The sequence below is a fragment of the Gobio gobio genome (assembly GCF_949357685.1).
Source record: "Gobio gobio genome assembly, chromosome: 17".
Classification (NCBI taxonomy): Eukaryota; Metazoa; Chordata; class Actinopteri; order Cypriniformes; family Gobionidae; genus Gobio; species Gobio gobio.
In genome coordinates this window covers 13,755,772-13,777,952 of record NC_137110.1, presented here as the reverse complement: position 1 = coordinate 13,777,952, position 22,181 = coordinate 13,755,772, and the positions used below count along the sequence as shown (strand labels likewise).

Genomic DNA, 22,181 nt, shown 5'->3' with positions numbered 1-22,181 from the left:
GGGATTACTACAATTTTATTACTTAATTTTAAGAAACAATCAGTTTTTTCAAATAACATTTGTACAGTTTTAAATCCTACAATAAACTGAAACAACAGGGACTTTATTGCGTTGAATTTGATCAGAATCTTTGCATGCATTTCACTGAACGCTGTGTGAGGTTAAGACAAAATGATTCATTAAAAAGATCTCTGATTGGACATTATCCTCGAACTTCAGAATTCTGACTCAAACCACTTGCTTTTTTCCAGGCGTCTATTGGTAATTAATCATTATTCATAGCAGAACATTAAAACAAACACACATATATAACAAAGTAGCATGGTATGGTATTAGTATGTTTTTTGGAGACTCTACCATGATAACACCATGTTGTTTGACCCTATTATGATAATTATACCATGATTTTTTTTAAAGAACCTTGGAGAAGCCAAAAAGTAAATGCCATATCAAAGTACCATGGTATTGGCTTCTGATGTCTTTACCATGGTACTGCCACCGCCAAATATTTAAACGCAAAACATAGACTGTTAGAATATAGGCATACTATGCTAAAAGCCATTCAAATACTGCAGAATTATCACAAATTATCAACAACCATATACGAGAGGGTAAATTCATATATACTATATCAAGGTAGAACTTAATTTACATTTCACAATAGATTACAACTGGCATGTTGTATAAACTGTAAATGTATAGGTTGCTTTTTTTCATAACAAATGCTATAGATCAATAAAAAGAGAAAAAGTAAACACTGGCTTAATGAGGAGCCATCAATGGTTTCACCTGTAATTGTAACAAATGCTATTACAGTTGTATCTCATACAGTTAAACAATTACAAGAACTATGGTAGATTTTCATAAGGGCAAGTACAAGTAAGAATCAAGACTTGTTTATACAGTAAACAAATAAATAACAGTATACACTGACTGATATCTACATAAATTCCTACATCTCATGATAGAAATATCAAATTCACAATGACAAATGATCTGTGTTATCACCGAGAAAACATCAGAGTTGGCAGTTATTTCTTTCTATTTTCCTTCTCTTTTCCACAGTTACAGTCTCTCTCACATCTCATTGACAAATATGAGAGGGCCTCTGGATGTGGGACTCCCCGTCTGTCGGTACAGCATGGGCTGTCCTAGACTGGTTTGGGGTAGACTGAAGCCTCCGCTTGATAAGTCAAAACTCGCCTGGTTGTAGAGCCTTTGGCCAAAACCAGCTCCAGATTGATCAACACTGGTTTGACTGTACTGCCTGAAGCTGCCGCGTTTCTCAGAGGGAGTTCTGGAGGGATAGCGCTGGAAGGACTTATGCAAACCTGTCTCTTTGTAGGCAAACCAAATATTACCAGCCCAAAGGAAGAAGTTCAAAAAACCAAAGGCCTGCAAGCAGACAAAGATCAATTAGAAATATGGAATTTTAAATTTTCTACTTGTAAATTGGTCATTTTATAGGGAAAGAAAATGTGTCAAGTCCTTTACCAAGAGCTAACGGTTTAAAACATTTGTAAAAACCTTAAAAAGTCTAAGGACCCTATTTGAATGATCTGAGCGCATGGTCTGAAGCGTATGGCACAGGTGCACTTAGGGCGTGTCCAAATCTACTTTTGCTAGTTTAATGACAGAAAAAATGGTCTACGTGCCAGGTACAAAAGGGTTTTACCTAGTCTCTTAATGAGTTATGGGTGTGTTTTGGACGTAACGTGCACTAAACCAATAAGAGTCTCATCTCCCTTTCCCTTTAAAAGCCAGTTGCGCTTGCACCATGGTGGATTCGCTATTTACATGGCGGAATTTGCGAGCAGAAAGACTAAAATGAATCTTTCATTTTTAATATTTAAAAATGTTTGTGTGTTTAACAAGCAGGCTGTGCACCCGCCTATAGGCGCATATTCCTAATGCGCCCTTAATAACAAAAAATACTGCGCTAGGGATTTTAGACCAGGTTTTTGTTGGTCAATGGCGCAATCATATTCAGTTGCCTCAAAAAAGCAACTCGCAAACACTGCGCCTGAACACACCTCGTTTTCAGACCAACACGACCATGGGCGAACAGATGAGCGTGAGTGCATTTGCTGTTTAAACAACGTGGCACTGTACGTGAAAATGATAACTGCGTCGGGCTGAAACTAGCAAAAAACACTTGCGTCGCACCTTGCGCCGCATTGCGCTGGGTGTAAGATAGGAGCTATATAGGATTGACAGACATTAGCAGTTGTTAAAATGTTGCTAGGGTTTAGAGATTGCTAAGGTACTTTGGGTGGTTTCTAGGGTGTTCTAGGCTGGTTGCTAGGTGGTTGTGGCATGGGTGCGTTTCCTGGTCAGCGACGTAACTCTTTGCTTAACTACCATAGTACGATGCATCGTTGAAGAAATCAACTAGTTAGTCACGACTGTTTCCCGAAACCATATTGTCGCAAATTTGTTGTTCAACCACATTGGTTATTGAGGTCACGCAGGTGGTGGAATAATAACTTAAAGATATAGATTGTACTGAATGTCAGCTTGCTTATTTTACTCAAGATAAGGATTTATTAAGTCCTAACCAGAGGTCGAGAGCTGTCGTTCTAACCACTCAACTTTGTGATGGTTTTTGGTTTCGGGAAACACTGACTCACATGAACATGCGACCATAGGTGGTTTTCCTGAAACGCACCCCTGGTTGGTTAGTAAGGCATTCAACAGGATGAAGGACTGCACCAAATGTTGTGAAGCCAACATAATTTTAAAACAATAGTCATAAATGCCTGTCAGTGTTGCGCCTTTTAGTATAGGTAAATTTGTACTTTACATGTATAGGGTGTAAAGTTAAAATGTACACTACCGTTCAAAAGTTTGGTGGCGGTAAGATTTTTTGAAAGAAGTGTCTTATGCTCACCACACTGTAAACCCGAATAAGTTGGCGAAACTAAAATTTAAGTAAGAAGAACTGGCTCATACATTTGAATTGCTCTTAACTTAAAAATGTCCTCATTCATACATTTAACTTAAAACCATGCGATCTCAACTTAAATTATTTTAGTATAGTGGAAATTTAGCTAGCTATAACTAGCTAATTCAGCAAATGCTAATTGGTAACACAATGTTTTGATAACACAGCATAGCAATAGCTGAAAGAGTACGGCAACATTTAACAAATACCTGATCTCAAACCAAGCTCTGCTTGTAACACTTAATTTTAGCATTACTCTCCCTTTCAAATGTCATGGCAAACCATGCTGGGACATAGCCCTGTGTCAGGAGTTTTAAGTCTAAATTAAAAGAAACAAGTTCATAGAACTTAAAACAATGAAACAATTATTACTTAAAATGTGTCAGTTTTGTGAACTCAACAGAAGAAGAAAGTTCTAAAAACTCATAAAAGGTCATTTGATTGAGCTAGTTTAATTTGAGTTTGGCCTACTAATTCATTATTTTGACCGTTAGGGTTTACAGTGCAAGGCTGGATTTATTGTGAAATATTACTATTTTTCAACAATGTTGAAATTGATAATAGGATTTTTTAAATATTTTTTTATAGAGAGTTCAAAAGAACAGCATTTATTTGAAATAGTAATTTTTTTAACATCATAAATGTCTGTACTGTCACTTTGGGTCAATTTAATGCATCTTTGCTGACCCCAAACATTTGAATGTATATCAATAGCTAAAGAAGTTCCTTTATTTTCTCTTTCCTATATCTATGGAAAAATAAGGAATCTACTCACCACAGACATGTTGAGATTCGTCCAGATGGGCTCTTGCAAGACCTCACATAAGTTCTCATGGGTTCTGCATGCAGACATTAACATCAGGATTTGATGCACATCAGTGGCTGTCTTCACCCCAGACAGAGTTTTAGCCCAGGCAATTGAGCTTACCAGCCACAGGCTAGAGAACACTAAAGTCACCAAGAAGTCCTATGGTGATTGAAAATAAGAAGAGAAAATAGAACGGGGGTCTTGATGATTCAGTTAAAGGAATAGTTCACCTATTATTTACTCATCCTCAAGCCATCCTAGGTGTATAGGGCTTTCTTCTTTCAGCCGAACACAATGGAGTTATATTAAATAATATCTTGGCTTATATTAAATAATATCCATCCATCATAAAAGTAATCCATATGACTCCAGTGGGTTAATAAATGCCTTCTAAAGTGAAGCGATGGGTTTTTGGACGAATAATATCCATGTTTAAAACTTTATAAACTATAATCCCTGGCTTCCGGCAATGGTCGTACACGCGTTCATGAGAGAGTCGAGTTCCGGCTGAAGGGTGACCTCTGATGTATGACATATAGGACGTAGGCATAGCGTAAGCTTAGGTGAGAATTGATGAACGTGGAAGAGCAGAGGATAGAGCAAAACAAAATGCAGGTCACAAATTAGATGTCTAAATCGAAAAGTTTTAAAGAAAAATGGCAAACCACATGAACGTTATACGTCGGGTCAGAGGTCATCCTTCCACCGGAATTCGATTCTCTTGTGAATGTGCGTATGGCTGTTTATAAAGTTTTAAACATGGATATTATTCTTTCAAAAACCCATCTCTTCTTACGGATTACTTTTTTGATGGATGGATGGATGCACATTTTGGAGATTCAAAACCTCAGGCACTATTCAGTGCTATTTACAAAGCTGGGAAGAGCCAGGATATTTTTTAAATATAACTCTGATTGTGTTTGGCTGAAAGAATAAAGTCATATACACCTAGGATGGCTTAAGGGTGAGTAAATCATGGGATAGTTTACATTTTTGGTGAACTATCCCTTGAAGTTAAATTTAGATTTTCAGCAGTCTTTTTTTTTTTCTTACAAAAATTTTGAAATGCACTCACAAGTACTGGACCTCTGTTCTTTTCTCTGTATTTGTTCTGGTAGAAGAAGTAAACAATCGTGGCCAAAAGGGAATAGAGAAAAGCCAGGACTGACACAGTGACGAAGAACTGTGCAGATGAAGCATAATCCCCTTCGAGAAAGAGAGTCTCTTTCCTGGTTCCTTCACACAGAGGAGCACTGAAGTGTGCCTGTTGAAGTCTGGGAAGAGAAAACACAGTAATTACGGTAATGTCATGGCGTGAACGCAGCAGAAGCTCGATGTTTTGGTTCAGGAGGAACTGTAAAAGGCAGCTGCTGTTTGTTTGATGACTGTCTGTCCACAACTCTACATATCCTCATGAAAATACATAGGTTGACAGGCAGGAAGGACATCATATTGGACCAAATGCAATAATTCGATGAACATTTTTTTAATATTTAGACCACTTCATAATTGATTGCTATCAGGATGTGAAGAGAGTTTCAACCAGTATAGCAAAAAAAGGTTTATAAAAATGCTTATATTCCTTTTATTAAACCAAATAATTAAAACCAATCGAAATATCAAATGAAGTTGTGGTAGATAAGAACTCTTACCTGAATGGGTAGTTGAAACTGATGCTGATGTTGTTTTGGATTTTGTCCAAACATTCTACTTTAACCATAATCTGGCCAGAATATCCCCCACATGTTGCAAATGCTAAAACAGCACAAAACTGTGGGGGGGAAAGCAAAATATGAATTGCATACAGTATAAGCCAGTATGTGGAGGGGAAAAATCTCAGTTCTCTTGACTCTCCATCAGTACAGAAGCTTCACTTCACCAGACAAAGTCAAGACAAATTAACCTCACAGAACATAAAAAAAATCTGTTTTAATTATCCTCCAGTTTTCTGATTTAAGGTCAATTTAAATGACCTCTCATCCAACTGCCGCACAATTAATCGTGCAAAATTAGACACAGATGCTTTTTAAGTGCACTAACCCCTGCAGTTGCTTTTGACTAACACATTTGTCTGACTCAATATGAATATTTTTCACCGGTTCTGTATTGTGTTTGGCATAATGCATGAAAGGGCTGGAGGTTTACTAGACAAGTGCCAAGGCTTTATTCTCTGTGGACACAGGTGTTAGATAAGAAATGTGTCCAAGTCTCCTGCTATTCTTTCTTTCCCCCAATCCCTTCCTCCCTCTCTCTCCATTTCCGATACTACAGCAGGTGAAGGGATGGAGGCCCTTTCAATTAAGATTTAATGCCTTTACCGTGTATATTAATTACATAATGTCTGGAATACTTGAGTGTTTGGGTCTGTGTGTGTCAAAGGAAGATGCGACACAGTAAGAGAATTGAGATTTTTAAACGTGTTAAGCTATTTCTTTCTCCAGACTTAATCAATATAGAATGGTTTAAGCCAACCAAAAACTGTGTGTATATTTAATAAGTGTCACAAATACAGACATCCCATATAAAATACAATAATAGAGCATGCAAAACAGATGAAGCAAAGAAAAAAAAAAGGTAGCTTCTTTGATGAGTCTCAGATGAGACCCAGTGAATTATGCAAAGGTTACCCAGGGGTTGCCAGCACACTCAGACACACACACACACACACACACACACACACACACACACACACACACACACACACACACACACACACACACACACACACACACACACACACACACACACACACACGTCTGGTTCGCTATCTTTGGGGGGACTCTCCATAGACGTAATGATTTTTATAATGTACAAACTGTATATTCTATCCCCTTACACTAACCCTACACCTAAACCTACCCATCACACAAAACTTTCTGCATTTTCATATTTTCAACAAAAAAAACACATTCTGTATGATTTATAAGCTTGTTTTCACATGGGGTGAGTCCCCATGAGTCAGTGTGCATTCAGGTTGAAGTCCCCACCAGGATAGAAACACACACGCACACACACACACACACACACACACACACACACACACACACACACACACACACACACACACACACACACACACACACACACACACACACACACACACACACACACACACACACACACACACACACACACACACACACACACACACACACACACACACACACACACACACACACACACACACACTAATTACCTCACAATTTAAATACACACTTTCATACACTCACACATATTCATGCATATACAGTACGTGCAAATACAAGTATGCAGTCGCGTTGAATTTATCTCGGCTCAGATTCATCATTATAAAGTCTGTCAAAGAGCTGGATGGCATCGATCTTTTGCACATTTCAACAAGAGCAGATGAATTATTCAAGCAAGAGAGACTACAAACAGGGAGCCGATGCTGCGACCCCAAAGAGCAGCTAATAATTAAACCTGATTTCTGATACGACATATTTGCATGCTTTAAACTCTATTTTAAGAATGCAACCATGAGAAACAGCTCAAAATACTATCAAAACTTTACTTTTATTAGATTAGACATTGCTACTGTCAAATTATTGGTAAACCCAATTATATACTGAAAATGTTTACATAAGAATGCATAACACCAACAATACATATTGTATTTGAGCTAAGTTAGTAGGTGACATTTGAGATAAGTGGTATAATTGTGCCAGTGCATCTTGGCAAAACACAATTCCTAATGGTTTAAAATTAACCAACACTTAAAGGTTTTAGAAAAACAGAGGTCTTACCGGAGCAAATATGACCATACACATTGATGAAACGGATTAAGCATCAGCCTGTGTGTCTGTCTATGAAGGAGTGTTGAGCTCCGCTGCCAGCCAAACCCAGAGATACTGAGTGAGTGGACACCATGGAGATGCTTCTACAGGGAAACTGGCACTGTGTGTGTGTCTGCTCTGTGTGTCAGAGAAAGGACACACATGTACATACACACACACACACACACACACACACACACACACACACACACACACACACACACACACACACACACACACACACACACACACACACACACACACACACACACACTCACAGATGCACATAATGGGGTGCACACATGATGACATACACAGACGACCCCTGGCAGTCATATATATGCAGACCTTTTGCACATGTATATGTATCCATGCACATATTCTACTCTCAAACTCAGAGTCATTGAAAATACAATTGAGCGTGTAATTATCTTGATCATTACGTAATACTGGGAACATTACTGCATTTCCTTAGTGTTTTACATAAATAATAAATAAATAAATCTGCCACAATAATGGCCCTATAATCTTCTTTAATTGTAAATGATATTCCCTGCATATTTTCTTTTTGGACAGCTTAATGATTAAATATCTGGGCTGTTAATGTGAATGATTCAGCAGGAGAATTGTCCTCGTATAATAACATTATATATATATATATATATATATATATATATATATATATATATATATATATATATATATATATATATATATATATATATATATATATGTGGATATGTGGAATGCTTATCTCATGTTTCTCTCATGTAGCCACCTTGTCACTGTTATAAATGAAATGAAAAAGTTATGAATAAAGAACAGTGTCCTGAAAGTACCAAACAAAGAAAGCCGGTATTGGTGGCTTCTGAAGATCTGAGCCCAATACTTCCTTTGATCAGTGAAAAGCTCGTTCTCGGAGCTAAGAGATAATTAGGCAGTAGAAAGAAAGAAAGAAAGAAAGAAAGAAAGAAAGAAAGAAAGAAAGAAAGAAAGAAAGAAAGAAAGAAAGAAAGAAAGAAAGAAAGAAAGAAAGAAAGAAAGATACTTAGGCCACTCAAGTATCTTTCTCAATACTTAGGCCACTCTTTCAAAACTCTTCACACCGTTCTCCTAACCAACTTTCATCTTCACACAGCAGTTATTTTCACATTCACACTTAAATCATGTCTCAAATCAAGTCATTCTTCCATAACACTTTCAAAGTTTTTCACCCAACAAACTTTGTCACTCATAAAACAACGTAAAAGAACCCTAACAACAGGCAGCGTTACACTGTTTTCTTTTAAATTTCTTTACAAAATCTTTCAAAAACGTTCAATTTTTAGATTCAGACTATATTTCAACATGGTATTACTGTATACATATGGTAAATTGCTGTCTTATTAATTTTTGTATTATGTTAGAAACTCAAGTATTATGTTTTTAACTCAATTAAGTTTAACATATAATAATAATAATAATCATACGTATCAAAAATATAAATCAATTGAGGGCTAGAGTTTTGAAAAAGTGTCCTAAGCATGGAGAAATGTGTCCTAGAGATTGTTAAAAAAAATTATGTTGTTATACAATGCTGCCATCTGCTGCTCTAAATCGTCTCCTGCATGATATTCCTTCAAACATTCAGAATCTTTTGTTATTTGAATATATTGATTTACTTGTATTGCTGATTCTTGTTTTTTATTGCACAAACAGGCTTTTTAATCATGGGCTTACACAAAACTCCCCCATCACTCCTTAGTGGATCTTCTCTGTGCTTTCTTTTTCACGCAGTAAATGCCTCTTGAATCGTACGGTGCTGTTACTTTAATTCTTCACTAGGAGGGCTGTTGTGTTTCAAATGAATTAAAGTAAAGCTTTAACTCAACGCAGCCAAAGAGATTTGATTTACCTTTTTGCTGCACGAACACGACAACTGAACTGACTGGTGAGAATTTCTGCTTTTCCTCAGAAAGTTTAGTGAATTGTAACTTTGTAGGCACAAGTATCACAAAAACTACACTTAATGGCGATTAACACAAGTCCTGGGGCCGTATTCACAAAACATCTATAAAACTAAAATTAGCTCTTAACTTGCCGATTGAAGAACTCTTAGTGGTAAGATAAAATGTTTTGTGAATACTGCCTCAGAACTATGGTTTCCTCCTCTGTTCCTGTGGTCAGCTTTTGCTAAAAGCTACAGGATTACCTCTCTGATTATCATTTTTAATGGAACATGTTGACAGCTCAATTGAAGACGTGTGTGTGTGTGTATGTGTGTGTGTGTTTTGGTAAGTTAAACCCTATGTTATGGGGAGAAAATATCGGAAATATCCAAAATACTCGTCCTTGTGTAGACATTTTTGGTCCCCACGAAGGAAAAAAAGCTTATAAATTAAAAAAGTGTTAATTTTTGAAAATGTAACATGCTGAACGTTTTCTGTAATGGGTAGATGTATGGTTAGGGATGTAATATACAGTTTTTACAATATAAAAATCATTATGTCTATGGAATGTCTCCATAAAAGATGACAACACAAACGTGTGTGTCAATAATAATAATAAATTGCTCCGATTATGAAGTTATTTCACAATTGTCTTTTTCTCCATCTTCTTTTTTGCACTCAATCTCTCTCTACTTGGCTCATTGCTTTAGATCTCTCAAATGCCAGGATCCACTCAAAGCTAATTTAATTCTGGCTTCTTATCAGCTCTTTGCTCACATACAGTGGGATTTTTGCATTAGGGCAGACAACAAATATATGTCCCAGAATGAAGCCAATGATGCAGGCAACCTTTGGCAAGAAAACCCCTTACCTACACTGGGGAGAAACAGAACTAAATAATGATCCGCATGTAGAAGCAGTAAAAAGATTCAGCTAAAAACTGCTTACACGCAAGCAATTATACAACACAGTGAAGAAAAATGCTTTACTTTTAATATTTCTATGAAATATTAACGTGGCGGGTCTATATGCAATTAATTATGCTTGTACTGAATATCAGAGAAGAAAAATGAAAAAACGTATAATACAAAAAGAATTTCAGCGCGCCTAATTAGAGGTGTCATAATATGCAGCCAACAAAAGGGTTTGATTGCGCTGCTGTAAGGAGAAAATTGCAGGTAATTTTACTGATTTCCTTTATCACATGTATGCAATACTGCACTGTTCAACGAATCAAAGCACTTGGGTTCTTTTAGGCATGCAAGCTGTATTAATCTTTTATAAGGGTGATACACCACGATTGAGTAATGGGTAAAGAGTGATAAATGACATTGTTTTATAATTGACTGAATAGCAGTAATAGCTTCATACTGATCCCTGTATGTTCATCTAAACCCTTTGGATCGTCTTGTTATACAAATACTTGTGCATATCCTGGCTTGTGTCTCTCGATATAAGGAAGGAGTTGGTGTTTCCCGGTGGATGGCAGGTTTGAAGCTCTGACAGCAGTGAGTTTTTCACTACGCCTGAAGTGCTGCTGCTCTTCACTGCATATTTAATGACTCTTTTTCTGGCTTATTCTTCTCTCCTGTTCCTGTCTAGCGTAGGTACAAGAGGGAGAAGAAACAAAAAGACTGATTACACGCTGTTAAATAACAGGGAAACAATGCATGTTTCACTGTAATTAAACTCTAAACCTTTTGTCTTAGGTACAGCCACATCAGTATGACCCATTCATCAACACCAAACCAGTTTATTTTTTAAAAACGTGTTTTATTCTTGAAATCATTTAACATTATCATCAATATGATTAAAATGCCCATTTGCAATGATTCACTCTTAAAACATTGGGAGAAAATAGACTCATCAAGTAGCTTCCTTAAAATTGGAGAAATTCACACTTGCTGTGTCATAATTCGCATACTATACATCCGAAATAGTATTCAAAATTAGTATTAGTGTGTCCAAATCATATGTTGAAATAAGTATTACAAAGATACCCGGATGGTCTACTTTTTCCGGTTAGAATCCAAAGTGCAATTTATATAACCGGGGCTGGGCACAGATCCATGCACATTCTAATGGCTAATATTACCTGCAACACATTGCATATTGGACAAGGATTCGATTAGAACTACAAACCCTAATAAAATAGTTAAAAACTACAAAAATGGCCAAGACCAACAGTTAAGTAGAGAGGTTTAGATAAAGGGGTTTGAATCAGTATCTAGCCTTACAAAAAGATATATATTCAACGTTATCCACATTATATTTCATCTGCAACAGCATTGTGAACTTTTATAAGGATACGTTTGGTCATTAAAGGCAGGGTAGGCGATTTGTTCCACAACCAATTTTTGTTATGCTGGCTGAAAGTCTCTTCACATCCTGATAGCAATCACTAGGTCAAGTGGTCTAAATGTATTTACGGTATATATTATCTGTGGAAGGTGTAGGACCATAAAATATTCTTCCAATTATTGCATTCGGTCCGGGTTCATGCGTTTCGGAGGAGGCGAGTTTGTAGAGCTCTGAAGGGAGGGGTGCTTTATGCTTTCAAAGCTAGCTTGCTATTGCTAGCCTCTCTGAAAATGACCTACCTTTAAAGGGTTAGTTCACCCAAAAATGAAAATTAGCCCATGAATTACGCACCCTCAAGTCATCCTAGGTGTGTATGACATTCTTCCTTCAGACGAATAAAATCGGGGTTATATTAAAAAAAGTCCTGGATAATCCAAGCTTTATAATGCCAGTAATTGTTGCTCTGTTTTTGAAGTCCATAAAAAAATGTCCGTCAAATAACGTGCTCCACACGGCTCCGGAGTGTTAATAAAGGCCTTCTGAAGCGAATCGATGCGTTTGTGTAAGACAAATATCAATACTTAAAACTTTATAAAGTAAAGTTTCGGCCGATCGCCTTACTTATTCAATTTATGGTAAAAGTGCTGAAAGTGCCTCTGCAGTTCAATATGCTCGTCAGACGTAGCGTAAGCATTTTGAACTGCGAGAGGCACTTTCAACACTTTTTCCACGGAAGGCGATCAGCCGGAACTTTACTTTATCAAGTTTTAAATATGGATATTTTTATTGCGCCACTTCGCTTCAGAAGGCCTTTATTAACCCCCCAGAGCCGTGTGGAGCACGTTATTTGATGGACAGAGCAACAATTACTGCCATTATAAAGCTTGGATTAGCCAGGACTTTTTTAATATTTTATTAGTCTGAAAGAAGAATGTCATATACACCTAGGATGGCTTGAGGGTGAGTAAATTATGGGCTAATTTTCATTTTTGGGTGAACTAACCCTTTAACTTTTAAATGCGCCATTATGCAGAGTTCTCCACATGAAAGATGCATGACGGTAGGAAATTAAATGAGATTGAATGTGGAGGATTTTAACTGTGACAAGATTATTGACAAAGGCAGTTTCGGTGATGATAACTTTTTAAATTTAGTTGCCGACTTTTAGCAACTGTTACCAAGTTGCTAACTCAAATGCTAAACTGCACACATTTTTCTCTCTAAATGGCTCAAAAATGTTTTACTGTCACACAAGTTCACGCCATGTTGTAATTACCATAATTATGAGATTTCAACTTGTAGAAAGCATTCACGTCCTCATAGAGTTTGTAAGTGCAGCTTGTAAGATGGGAATTTTCTGAGAGCTCCAGGTGCGTTCACACCATGTTGTAATAACTGCATTTACGTGATTACAACTTGTAAAAAGCGTTTGCCTCCTCATAGAGTTCGTAAGTACATCTTGTAAGATGGGAATTTTCTGAAATCGTGTACCACGTCACTGCTGTACCACTTGAGCACTGCAGATTCATTTAGGTGTTGATAGTGGTGCCATAGAAACACAACCAAAATGTTCAAATGTATCCTGATTAATGTAGATGTAGCCCTAGTCCGAGGACGTTTTTAACTAAAAAGAAATGTTTACCTGTATGATAATACGCTGTACCCTCATTGGACCAGCGGTTTGGAAAATGGATGGGTGATTCAGCTGCAGGTGCCATATTCTGGTGAGACGTGGAAATTAATTTGGTACGTTATTCCTCACAGTGCATTATGGAATTGAATGAGTGCACTCAATAACATCCACTATGGTTTCGGACACCTACTAATGGATATCCCATAAAATGGTGCCCTATATTAAGTTGAAGGGGGCGATTTCAGACACAGCTATGCTCTAAGTGACTGCAAAAGTGCATTGTGAGTGACATCAGCTACAGTGGGGAGAACAAGTATTTGATACACTCCCGATTTTGCAGGTTTTCCTACTTACAAAGCATGTAGAGGTCTGTCATTTTTTATCATAGGTACACTTCAACTTTGAGAGACGGAATCTAAAACAATAATCCAGAAAATCACATTGTATGATTTTTAAATAATTAATTAGCATTTTATTGCATGACAAAGTATTTGATCACCTACCAACCGGTAAGAAATCCGGCTCTCACAGACCTGTTAGTTTTTCTTTAAGAAGCCCTCCTGTTCTCCACTCATTACCTGTATTAACTGCACCTGTTTGAACTCATTACCTGTATAAAAGACACCTGTCCACACACTCAATCAAACAGACTCCAACCTCTCCACAATGGCCAAGACCAGAGAGCTGTGTAAGGACATCAGGGATAAAATTGTAGACCTGCACAAGGCTGGGATGGGCTACAGGACAATAGGCAAGCAGCTTGGTGAGAAGGCAACAACTGTTGGCGCAATTATTAGAAAATGGAAGAAGTTCAAGATGACGGTCAATCTCCCTCGGTCTGGGGCACCATGCAAGATCTCACCTCGTGGGGCATCAATGATCATTAGGAAGGTGCGGGATCAGCCCAGAACTACACGGCAGGACCTGGTCAATGACCTGAAGAGAGCTGGGATCACAGTCTCAAAGAAAACCATTAGTAACACACTACACCGTCATGGATTAAAATCCTGCAGCGCACACAAAGTCCCCCTGCTCAAGCCAGCGCATGTCCAGGCCCGTCTGAAGTTTGCCATTGACCATCTGGATGATGCAGAGGAGGAATGGGAGAAGGTCATGTGGTCTGATGAGACAAAAATAGAGCTTTTTGGTCTAAACTCCACTCGCCGTGTTTGGAGGAAGAAGAAGGATGAGTACAATCCCAAAAACACCATCCCAACCGTGAAGCATGGAGGTGGAAACATAATTCTTTGGGGATGCTTTTCTGCAAAGGGGACAGGCCGACTGCACCGTATTGAGGGGAGGATGGATGGGGCCATGTATCGCGAGATCTTGGCCAACAACCTCCTTCCCTCAGTAAGCGCATTGAAGATGGGTCGTGGCTGGGTCTTCCAGCATGACAAGGACCCGAAACACACAGCCAGGGCAGTGGCTCTGTAAGAAGCATCTCAAGGTCCGGGAGTGTCCTAGCCAGTCTCCAGACCTGAACCCACTAGAAAATCTTTGGAGGGAGCTGAAAGTCCGTATTGCCTAGTGACAGCCCCGAAACCTGAAGGATCTGGAGAAGGTCTGTATGGAGGAGTGGGCCAAAATCCCTGCTGTAGTGTGTGCAAACCTGGTCAAGAACTACAGGAAACGTATGATCTCTGTAATTGCAAACAAAGGTTTCTGTACCAAATATTAAGTTCTGCTTTTCTGATGTATCAAATACTTATGTCATGCAATAAAATCCAAGTGAATTACTTAAAAATCATACAATGTGATTTTCTGGATTTTTGTTTTAGATTCCGTCACTTGAAAATTACAGAGTTCTACATGCTTTGTAAGTGGGCAAACCTGCAAAATCAGCAGTGAATCAAATACTTTTTCTCCCCACTGTATAGTGAAAGCTCACTTAGCTCCATAGACAGGCACAGAGGCAGAAAGAGCAGCAATCATGTTGGCTGACTGCAATAGCAGTGTGTGTGTGTGTGTGTGTGTGTGTGTGTGTGTGTGTGTGTGTGTGTGTGTGTGTGTGTGTGTGTGTGTGTGTGTGTGTGTGTGTGTGTGTGTGTGTGTGTGTGTGTGTGTGTGTGTGTGTGTGTGTGTGTGTGTTCGACGAGACAAAGATAATTGTTGTCAAACCACATTCAGTTCAGAGCATTTAAGAGTAAAACTGTTTGGTTAGGAAGTCACAATTTGGAACAAAATGTGCTGTTTATATTACTTTTATAAATACAAATGTGTGATAGGAAAATGCAAATCTAAACTAACAAATTTCACATCAGATTTGGCCAGTTAATTTGAGCGAATTTGCTTTGTCCGAAATCGTACTACAGTTGTTTTGAAACTTTGCGACCATTAAAAAAGTATGTTCTATAAAGAATGAATATTAGTAATATTAATTAAATTTGGACATACTACACCTGCCATGTTGTCATTGGTATAGGTCTGTGCTATAGGTGCTGTCATATTAGCGAAATTAGCTGGCAAAACAACACCCCAGAGCCGTGTGGATTACTTTTATAATGGATGGATACACTTTTTTGGGCTTCAAATTTTGGGCTCCCATTCACTGCCATTATAAAGCTTGGATTAGCCATGACATTTAAAAAATATACATACAGGTGATGGTCATATAATTAGAATATCATAAAGTGGATTTATTTCACTAATTACATTCAAAAAGGGAAACGTGTATATTATATTCATTCATTACACCCAGACTGATATATTTCAAATTTTTATTTCTTTTAATTTTGATGATTATAACTGATAACTAAGGAAAATCCCAAATTCAGTATCTCAGAAAATGTGAATATTACTTCAGACCGATACAAAGAAAGGATTTTTAAAAATCTTGGCCAACTGAAAAGTATGAACATGAAAAGTATGAGCATGTACAGCACTCAATACTTAGTTGGGGCTCCTTTTGCCTTTTACTGCAGCAATGCGGCGTGGCATGGAGTCGATCAGTCTGTGGCACTGCTCAGGTGTTTTGAGAGCCCAGGTTGCTCTAATAGTGGCCTTCAGCTCTTCTGCATTGTTGGGTCTGGCATAGCTCATCTTCCTCTTCACAGTACCCCATATATTTTCTATGGGGTTAAGGTCAGGCGAGTTTGCTGGCCAATTAAGAACAGGGATACCATGGTCCTTAAACCAGGTACTGGTTGCTTTGGCACTGTGTGCAGGTGCCAAGTCCTGTTGGAAAATGAAATCTGCGTCTCCATAAAGTTGGTCAGCAGCAGGAAGCATGAAGTGCTCTAAACCTCCTGGTATACGGCTGCGTTGACCTTGGACCTCAGAAAACACAGTGGACCAACACCAGCAGATGACATGGCACCCCAAACCATCACTGACTGTGGAAACTTTACACTGGACCTCAAGCAATGTGGATTGTGTGCCTCTCCTCTCTTCCTCCAGTCTCTGGGACCCTGATTTCCAAAGGAAATGCAAAATTTACTTTCATCAGAGAACATAACTTTGGACCACTCAGCAGCAGTCCAGTCCATTTTGTCTTTAGCCCAGGCGAGACGCTTCTGACGCTGTCTGTTGTTCAAGAGTGGCTTGACACAAGGAATGCGACTGCTGAAACCCATGTCTTGCATACGTGTGCGTGGTGGTTCTTGAAGCACTGACTCCAGCTGCAGTCCACTCTTTGTGAATCTCCCCCACATTTTTGAATGGGTTTTGTTTCACAATCCTCTCCAGGTTGAGGTTATCCCTATTGCTTGTACACTTTTTTCTACCACATCTTTTCCTTCCCTTCGCCTCTCTATTAATGTGCTTGGACACAGAGCTCTGTGAACAGCCAGCCTCTTTTGCAATTACCTTTTGTGTCTTGCCCTCCTTGTGCAAGTGGTCAATGGTTGTCTTTTGGACAACTGTCAAGTCAGCAGTCTTCCCCATGATTGTCTAGCCTACAGAACTAGACTGAGAGACCATTTATAGGCCTTAGCAGGTGTTTTGTGTTAATTAGCTGATTAGAGTGTGGCACAAGGTGTCTTCAATATTGAACCTTTTCACAATATTCTAATTTTCTGAGATACTGAATTTGGGATTTTTCTCAGTTGTCAGTTATTATCATCAAAATTAAAAGAAATAAACATTTGAAATATATCAGTCTGTGTGTAATGAATGCATATAATATACAAGTTTCACTTTTTGAGTGGAATTAGTGAAATAAATAAACTTTTTGATGATATTCTAATTACATGACCAACACCTGTATAACTCATTTTATTCGTCTGAAAGAAGAAATTCATACACACCAAGGATGGCTTGAGGGTGAGTAAATCATGGGGTAATTTTCATTTTTGGGTGAACTATCCCTTTAAGCACCGCTCACACAGAAGTCGGTCAAATCAAGCAACTTTCTGTTGTTGAACACAGCAAATTTCTCCCTCATGGGAAATGTATTATTGTGCAGATTCCTACTGAAATGACTGGATTTAGCTCACAAAAACATGTTATTCTGATATTCATGATATTCTTTTTTCTGCGAACTATACTTTTAAGGGCTCTCTGGTTGAGAATCACAGGTCATTCTGGAGTGATCATCATTCTTCTTCCTTTGCTATAATAATGGAGATGGAAAGAGGTGAGTGCTAAGATGAGACTTACCTTAGAATGAGACAACTTAATAGTGTAGATGTAGCCTTTGGTGTCAATGCCTGGTGTTGTACCAGATCAAGGACCAGTGCATTAAAGAGCTCTATATTTAGAAATAATGGTCCTCGGCTTTGTTCTAGGAAGGGGTACAGAGAGGTAAAAGGCAGATGCCTAGGAGGATGTATCGTAAAGATGGTTGTGAGTTGTTCCTCATAGAGTCTTCTGATCAATAAGACCTCAGGACCTATATTTATATGATGTATACAGATCTAAAAGTCTGCACAGATGTACATGTGATGGGGTCAAGGAAACTTAAATGTGCCTTCATCATTCTTGTACACGTCCTTTTTCATCAGTTTGTTTTCTTATGAACATGGGAAGAAAACTAAGACTAAGGGGAGAAAAAGACAGAGACACTTGGAGTGTTTTAATATTTTAGAGAGCTTTTTGACCTCGTCTGTAAGCACTCAAACTCAGCCTTTGCCGTTGACCCACTGATATTCACACATCTAGTCATTTTCCCACGACTTTGCCTTGTATTTTCACACTCTGAGTCTGAACAGACGCACACACACATACATTGTTTAATAATGTCACACGGTCAAGAAGAAAAGCTGGGGATTTTTAGATGTTCTGTACTCCTTGACATTAGAGCTTTTTGAGGTAAAGAAAACATGAAATGGCTTATAGATTTATTTCCCGTATTGATGTATTGTCTATTGATAAAAGGAGATATGGGCAGGGCACATAGAAGAAAAATAGGTTTACTTTCGTCATGTCCATGATTTGTCCGCTTTATTGGTGCAGGATGATATCATCTATATTTTTCTGCTTTTTAAACTGACTTGTTTAAGAGACTGAACTGAAACATCTCTGACAATCTTGCCAATACTGTGCATATGTCCACTGTTTAAAATCCGTCATGTGGTGGTGGTGGTGGGGGGGGGGGGGGGGGGACTTGATGAATATGCAAATGATGGTTGTTCCATTGATTTATTACCAGAACAGTGCACCTCTCCCTACACTCCCATCCCCTCTCTGTTGTTTAATTTCAGGACAGTCTAATTGCCTTACACAGAGCGAGGAAACAATGTTTATACAATGTTTGTAGAATGAACGTGTCCAGCATGTCTGAATCTTGTACACAGATGTGTTTACATTTCAGAAACTTGTTTATTGTTGTAAGGGCAGAAATAGGGCCTTTATATCAAATATATTATTCAAATGAAATAATATATATACATAAAGAATGTACTCTTTAGTTATGTTTTGTTAAAACATGTTAAAATGTGTTATGTTAAAAAAAAGTTATGTTAAAATTGCAAGGTTTTATTTAGCATGCAAGGAAATGCTCTATAAAATTCACAGCTAAATCTCTTGTTTTATTTTAAATAAGAGAGATTTAGCGATTACCTACAACAACCATTAAAGATTATTAAACATAATTTATTTCGCTGTAAACCCTAACGCTTAAAATAATAACTTAAATTAAACAAATGATTTCAATCAAATTAACTTTTATCAGTATTTAGAACTTTCTTTTACTTTTGAGTAACAAAACAAAACAGTAAGTCATCTGAATTGTTTCATTGTTTTGAGTTTAATGAATCTGTTTTTTTATTTTTTATTATTTAGACCAAATTTAATTTAACTGAAACTGGGCTGGGATTTCTATCTCCCAGCATGCTTTGCCATGACACTCGAAAGGGAGAGTAAATGCTCAAATGAAGTGTAATATATTGGTTTTTTTTGTGCAAGATTAATGTTAAGTGGGAGATTTAGTAGTGTTTAATGTTTAGCTGCGCTAATTTAGAAGAGTTTCTGTTATGTTGGGTGACCATCATGGTGACGAGTGGAGCATGAGATTGGTTTGAGAACAGATATATTAAATGTTCTATTTTGTCATACACATTCAGTAATTTCTATGCTATGCTGATGCTATAAAAGCCTTAAAGTTAGCATTTATTGAATTAGCTAGTTAATGCTAAAGTTTCCACAAATAAAAATATTTGTTGAGATTACATGATAATTTAAGTTAAATATATTATTTAAATAAAATATTTTAAAGTGAAGAGCAAATAAAATGTATGAGTACAAAATCAACATCTGCAAGTTCTGCTTACTTAAACTTTAAATCTAAAATTTTTGTTGTAACTGATTACCTCAATTTTTTTGAGCTTTTCCAACTTATTTGGGTTTTCAGTGTAGGCTATGTATGTATGTGTTTTTAGAAGTCATAATCAACATCCACTTGCCACAAAAATTTGATGGGTGATGTGCCTCCTCGGTTTGATTTGGCATGACTCTTTTGAATGTTCAGCATTATTTTATGTACAAAGCGCAAGAGGAGGGAAGAGGACTGGTGAAAATCCTGAAAATACAGCAATTATGGAGCTGTCATTGGTAAAGTCAAACTAAACTGAAGGGAAAAAGAAAAGGAGTGGGGACAAGAAAATGGCAGGGTTAAGCCAAATCATTAAATTAATAAACCCATTTTGTCTTTTTCCACAGAAGATATGAAGCGAATGAAATGAACTGTTTCTGCCTCTGATGTGAATTGTCAATTTTTTATATCTAATATGAAAACATGTAACGCACACATGCACACACGCCAAATAAATAAATAAGAAAAACATTACACACAACACCCTCTTTGACTTTATATTATTTATTACTGTACATGCAGACAGGGTGTTCTTTCCAAAATGTTTAATGCATTAGATAAGTCAATGTAACAGCATAGCACAAGCTAACCTTAAAAATATTTTATAAATGCTGGATCAACAAAAGAATTCAAAACACCACCAGAAATTGATTATTCTTCAGCCTCCAAGCCGAAAACACTGTAAGCCAATATTAGCTTTACCATACAACTTCCTCCAACCTACAGAGAAACGGCGAAACATACATTGAAGCTGAAGTAAAGCAGGGCAGAGGGAAACTCAATCAATTATTGATGGTTAAGATGCAGAGAGAGTGCTGCTGCAGATGGAGCAAGGGTGTGTGTGTGTGTGTGTGTGTCGGGGGGCTGTTAGGGGGATCTGGAGAGCCATTTGTGCCAACATACACCGGAAAAAGCCCAAACCGGAAGTGCTCGTTTGGTTTGAGATCAATTTAAAAAACAGCGACAAACAGTGGGGATGAAACTGAAATATTTGTTTTCTCGCATTTACATATTAGTAAATGTATAGTATTTGGTGAGTGGGTGATTGTTTGGAAAAATAAAGTGGGTTGTTGTGTGCACTTTAGGTATAAGTGCTTTTTTTGCAGCAAGATTGGTTAGGTTCATCGCCACATTCAAGGAGTGTGATTATTCTGAAATAAACCAAGCACTTAGCTATATTTAGCAAATGTGTGAACATGCAGACGTGTTTTTGGAGAGCACCACTTTTCCTGAACATCTGGTGTGATAGTCTGAACCATTGGGACTTTGTATTTATAGTCTTAACTGCTAATTCTCCGGCAAGCCCCTTGGAACAATGTTTCCTCCCTTTCAGAAGTCTCTCTGTATTATGGAACAGAGTACAATATAGCTTTACTTTGATTTCATAGTGGGTGAATAATCCTGATGAATGATCAAAATGCATTCAACATGACTGTAGCACATTTCTCCTATCCATCAGAAAAATTCACATAAGCCTTGGGATATATGGCTGTTAGACTGCGCATAGTCACGGACTAATACTTACCGCTGGACTGTGTGTGAAGATGAAATTTATCACAGTCACGAGACGGCGAGAATGCAAGCCAATGATGTTAAAAAATGATAAGCTGTCACAAAATATCTGAAATATGTATTTGTTTTTGAAGGCAACAGATCCTAAATCTTTTATGTTATTCAACATGTCATATAGTTGAGAAAGAGCAGGCCTCGCATAAGGGAGGGGCTTGTCATAAATCTGACTGTCCTTTTATCAGCTGCCACTGTAATTTATCCGATTATCTTTCTTTGTGTCTGCTGTTTATTGATTTTGTCTCTGGCTACAATTGGAAACACCTTATGTTGTGGTTTTGTTAGGGCTAAGCACTCTGTGACTTGCTGCTCCTTCAGAAATCCCCCCAAAACGACCTTAAGACATGTTACTTTAAGTAAGAAGAAAACTACAAACAAAACCCCCTACAACCCTTGTGGCCTTGAATCAAACACTTAACCCCAGGTTGCTCCATAGGGACTGTTGCCATAGCA

The 22,181-nt window shown here is 37.7% G+C and overlaps 1 protein-coding gene across 1 annotated transcript; it reads right to left on the bottom strand.

Moving 5' to 3' along the window:
* Positions 1–1,077: 1,077 nt before the first annotated feature.
* synprb (synaptoporin b) lies at positions 1,078–7,540 on the bottom strand (the record flags this gene model as incomplete). The annotated part of the gene is made up of 5 exons (XM_079840088.1): positions 1,078–1,395; positions 3,720–3,911; positions 4,828–5,026; positions 5,405–5,523; positions 7,517–7,540. The coding sequence occupies 5 exons, from the start codon at positions 7,538–7,540 to the stop codon at positions 1,078–1,080; spliced, it is 852 nt and encodes a 283-aa protein (XP_079696214.1).
* Positions 7,541–22,181: the final 14,641 nt, after the last annotated feature.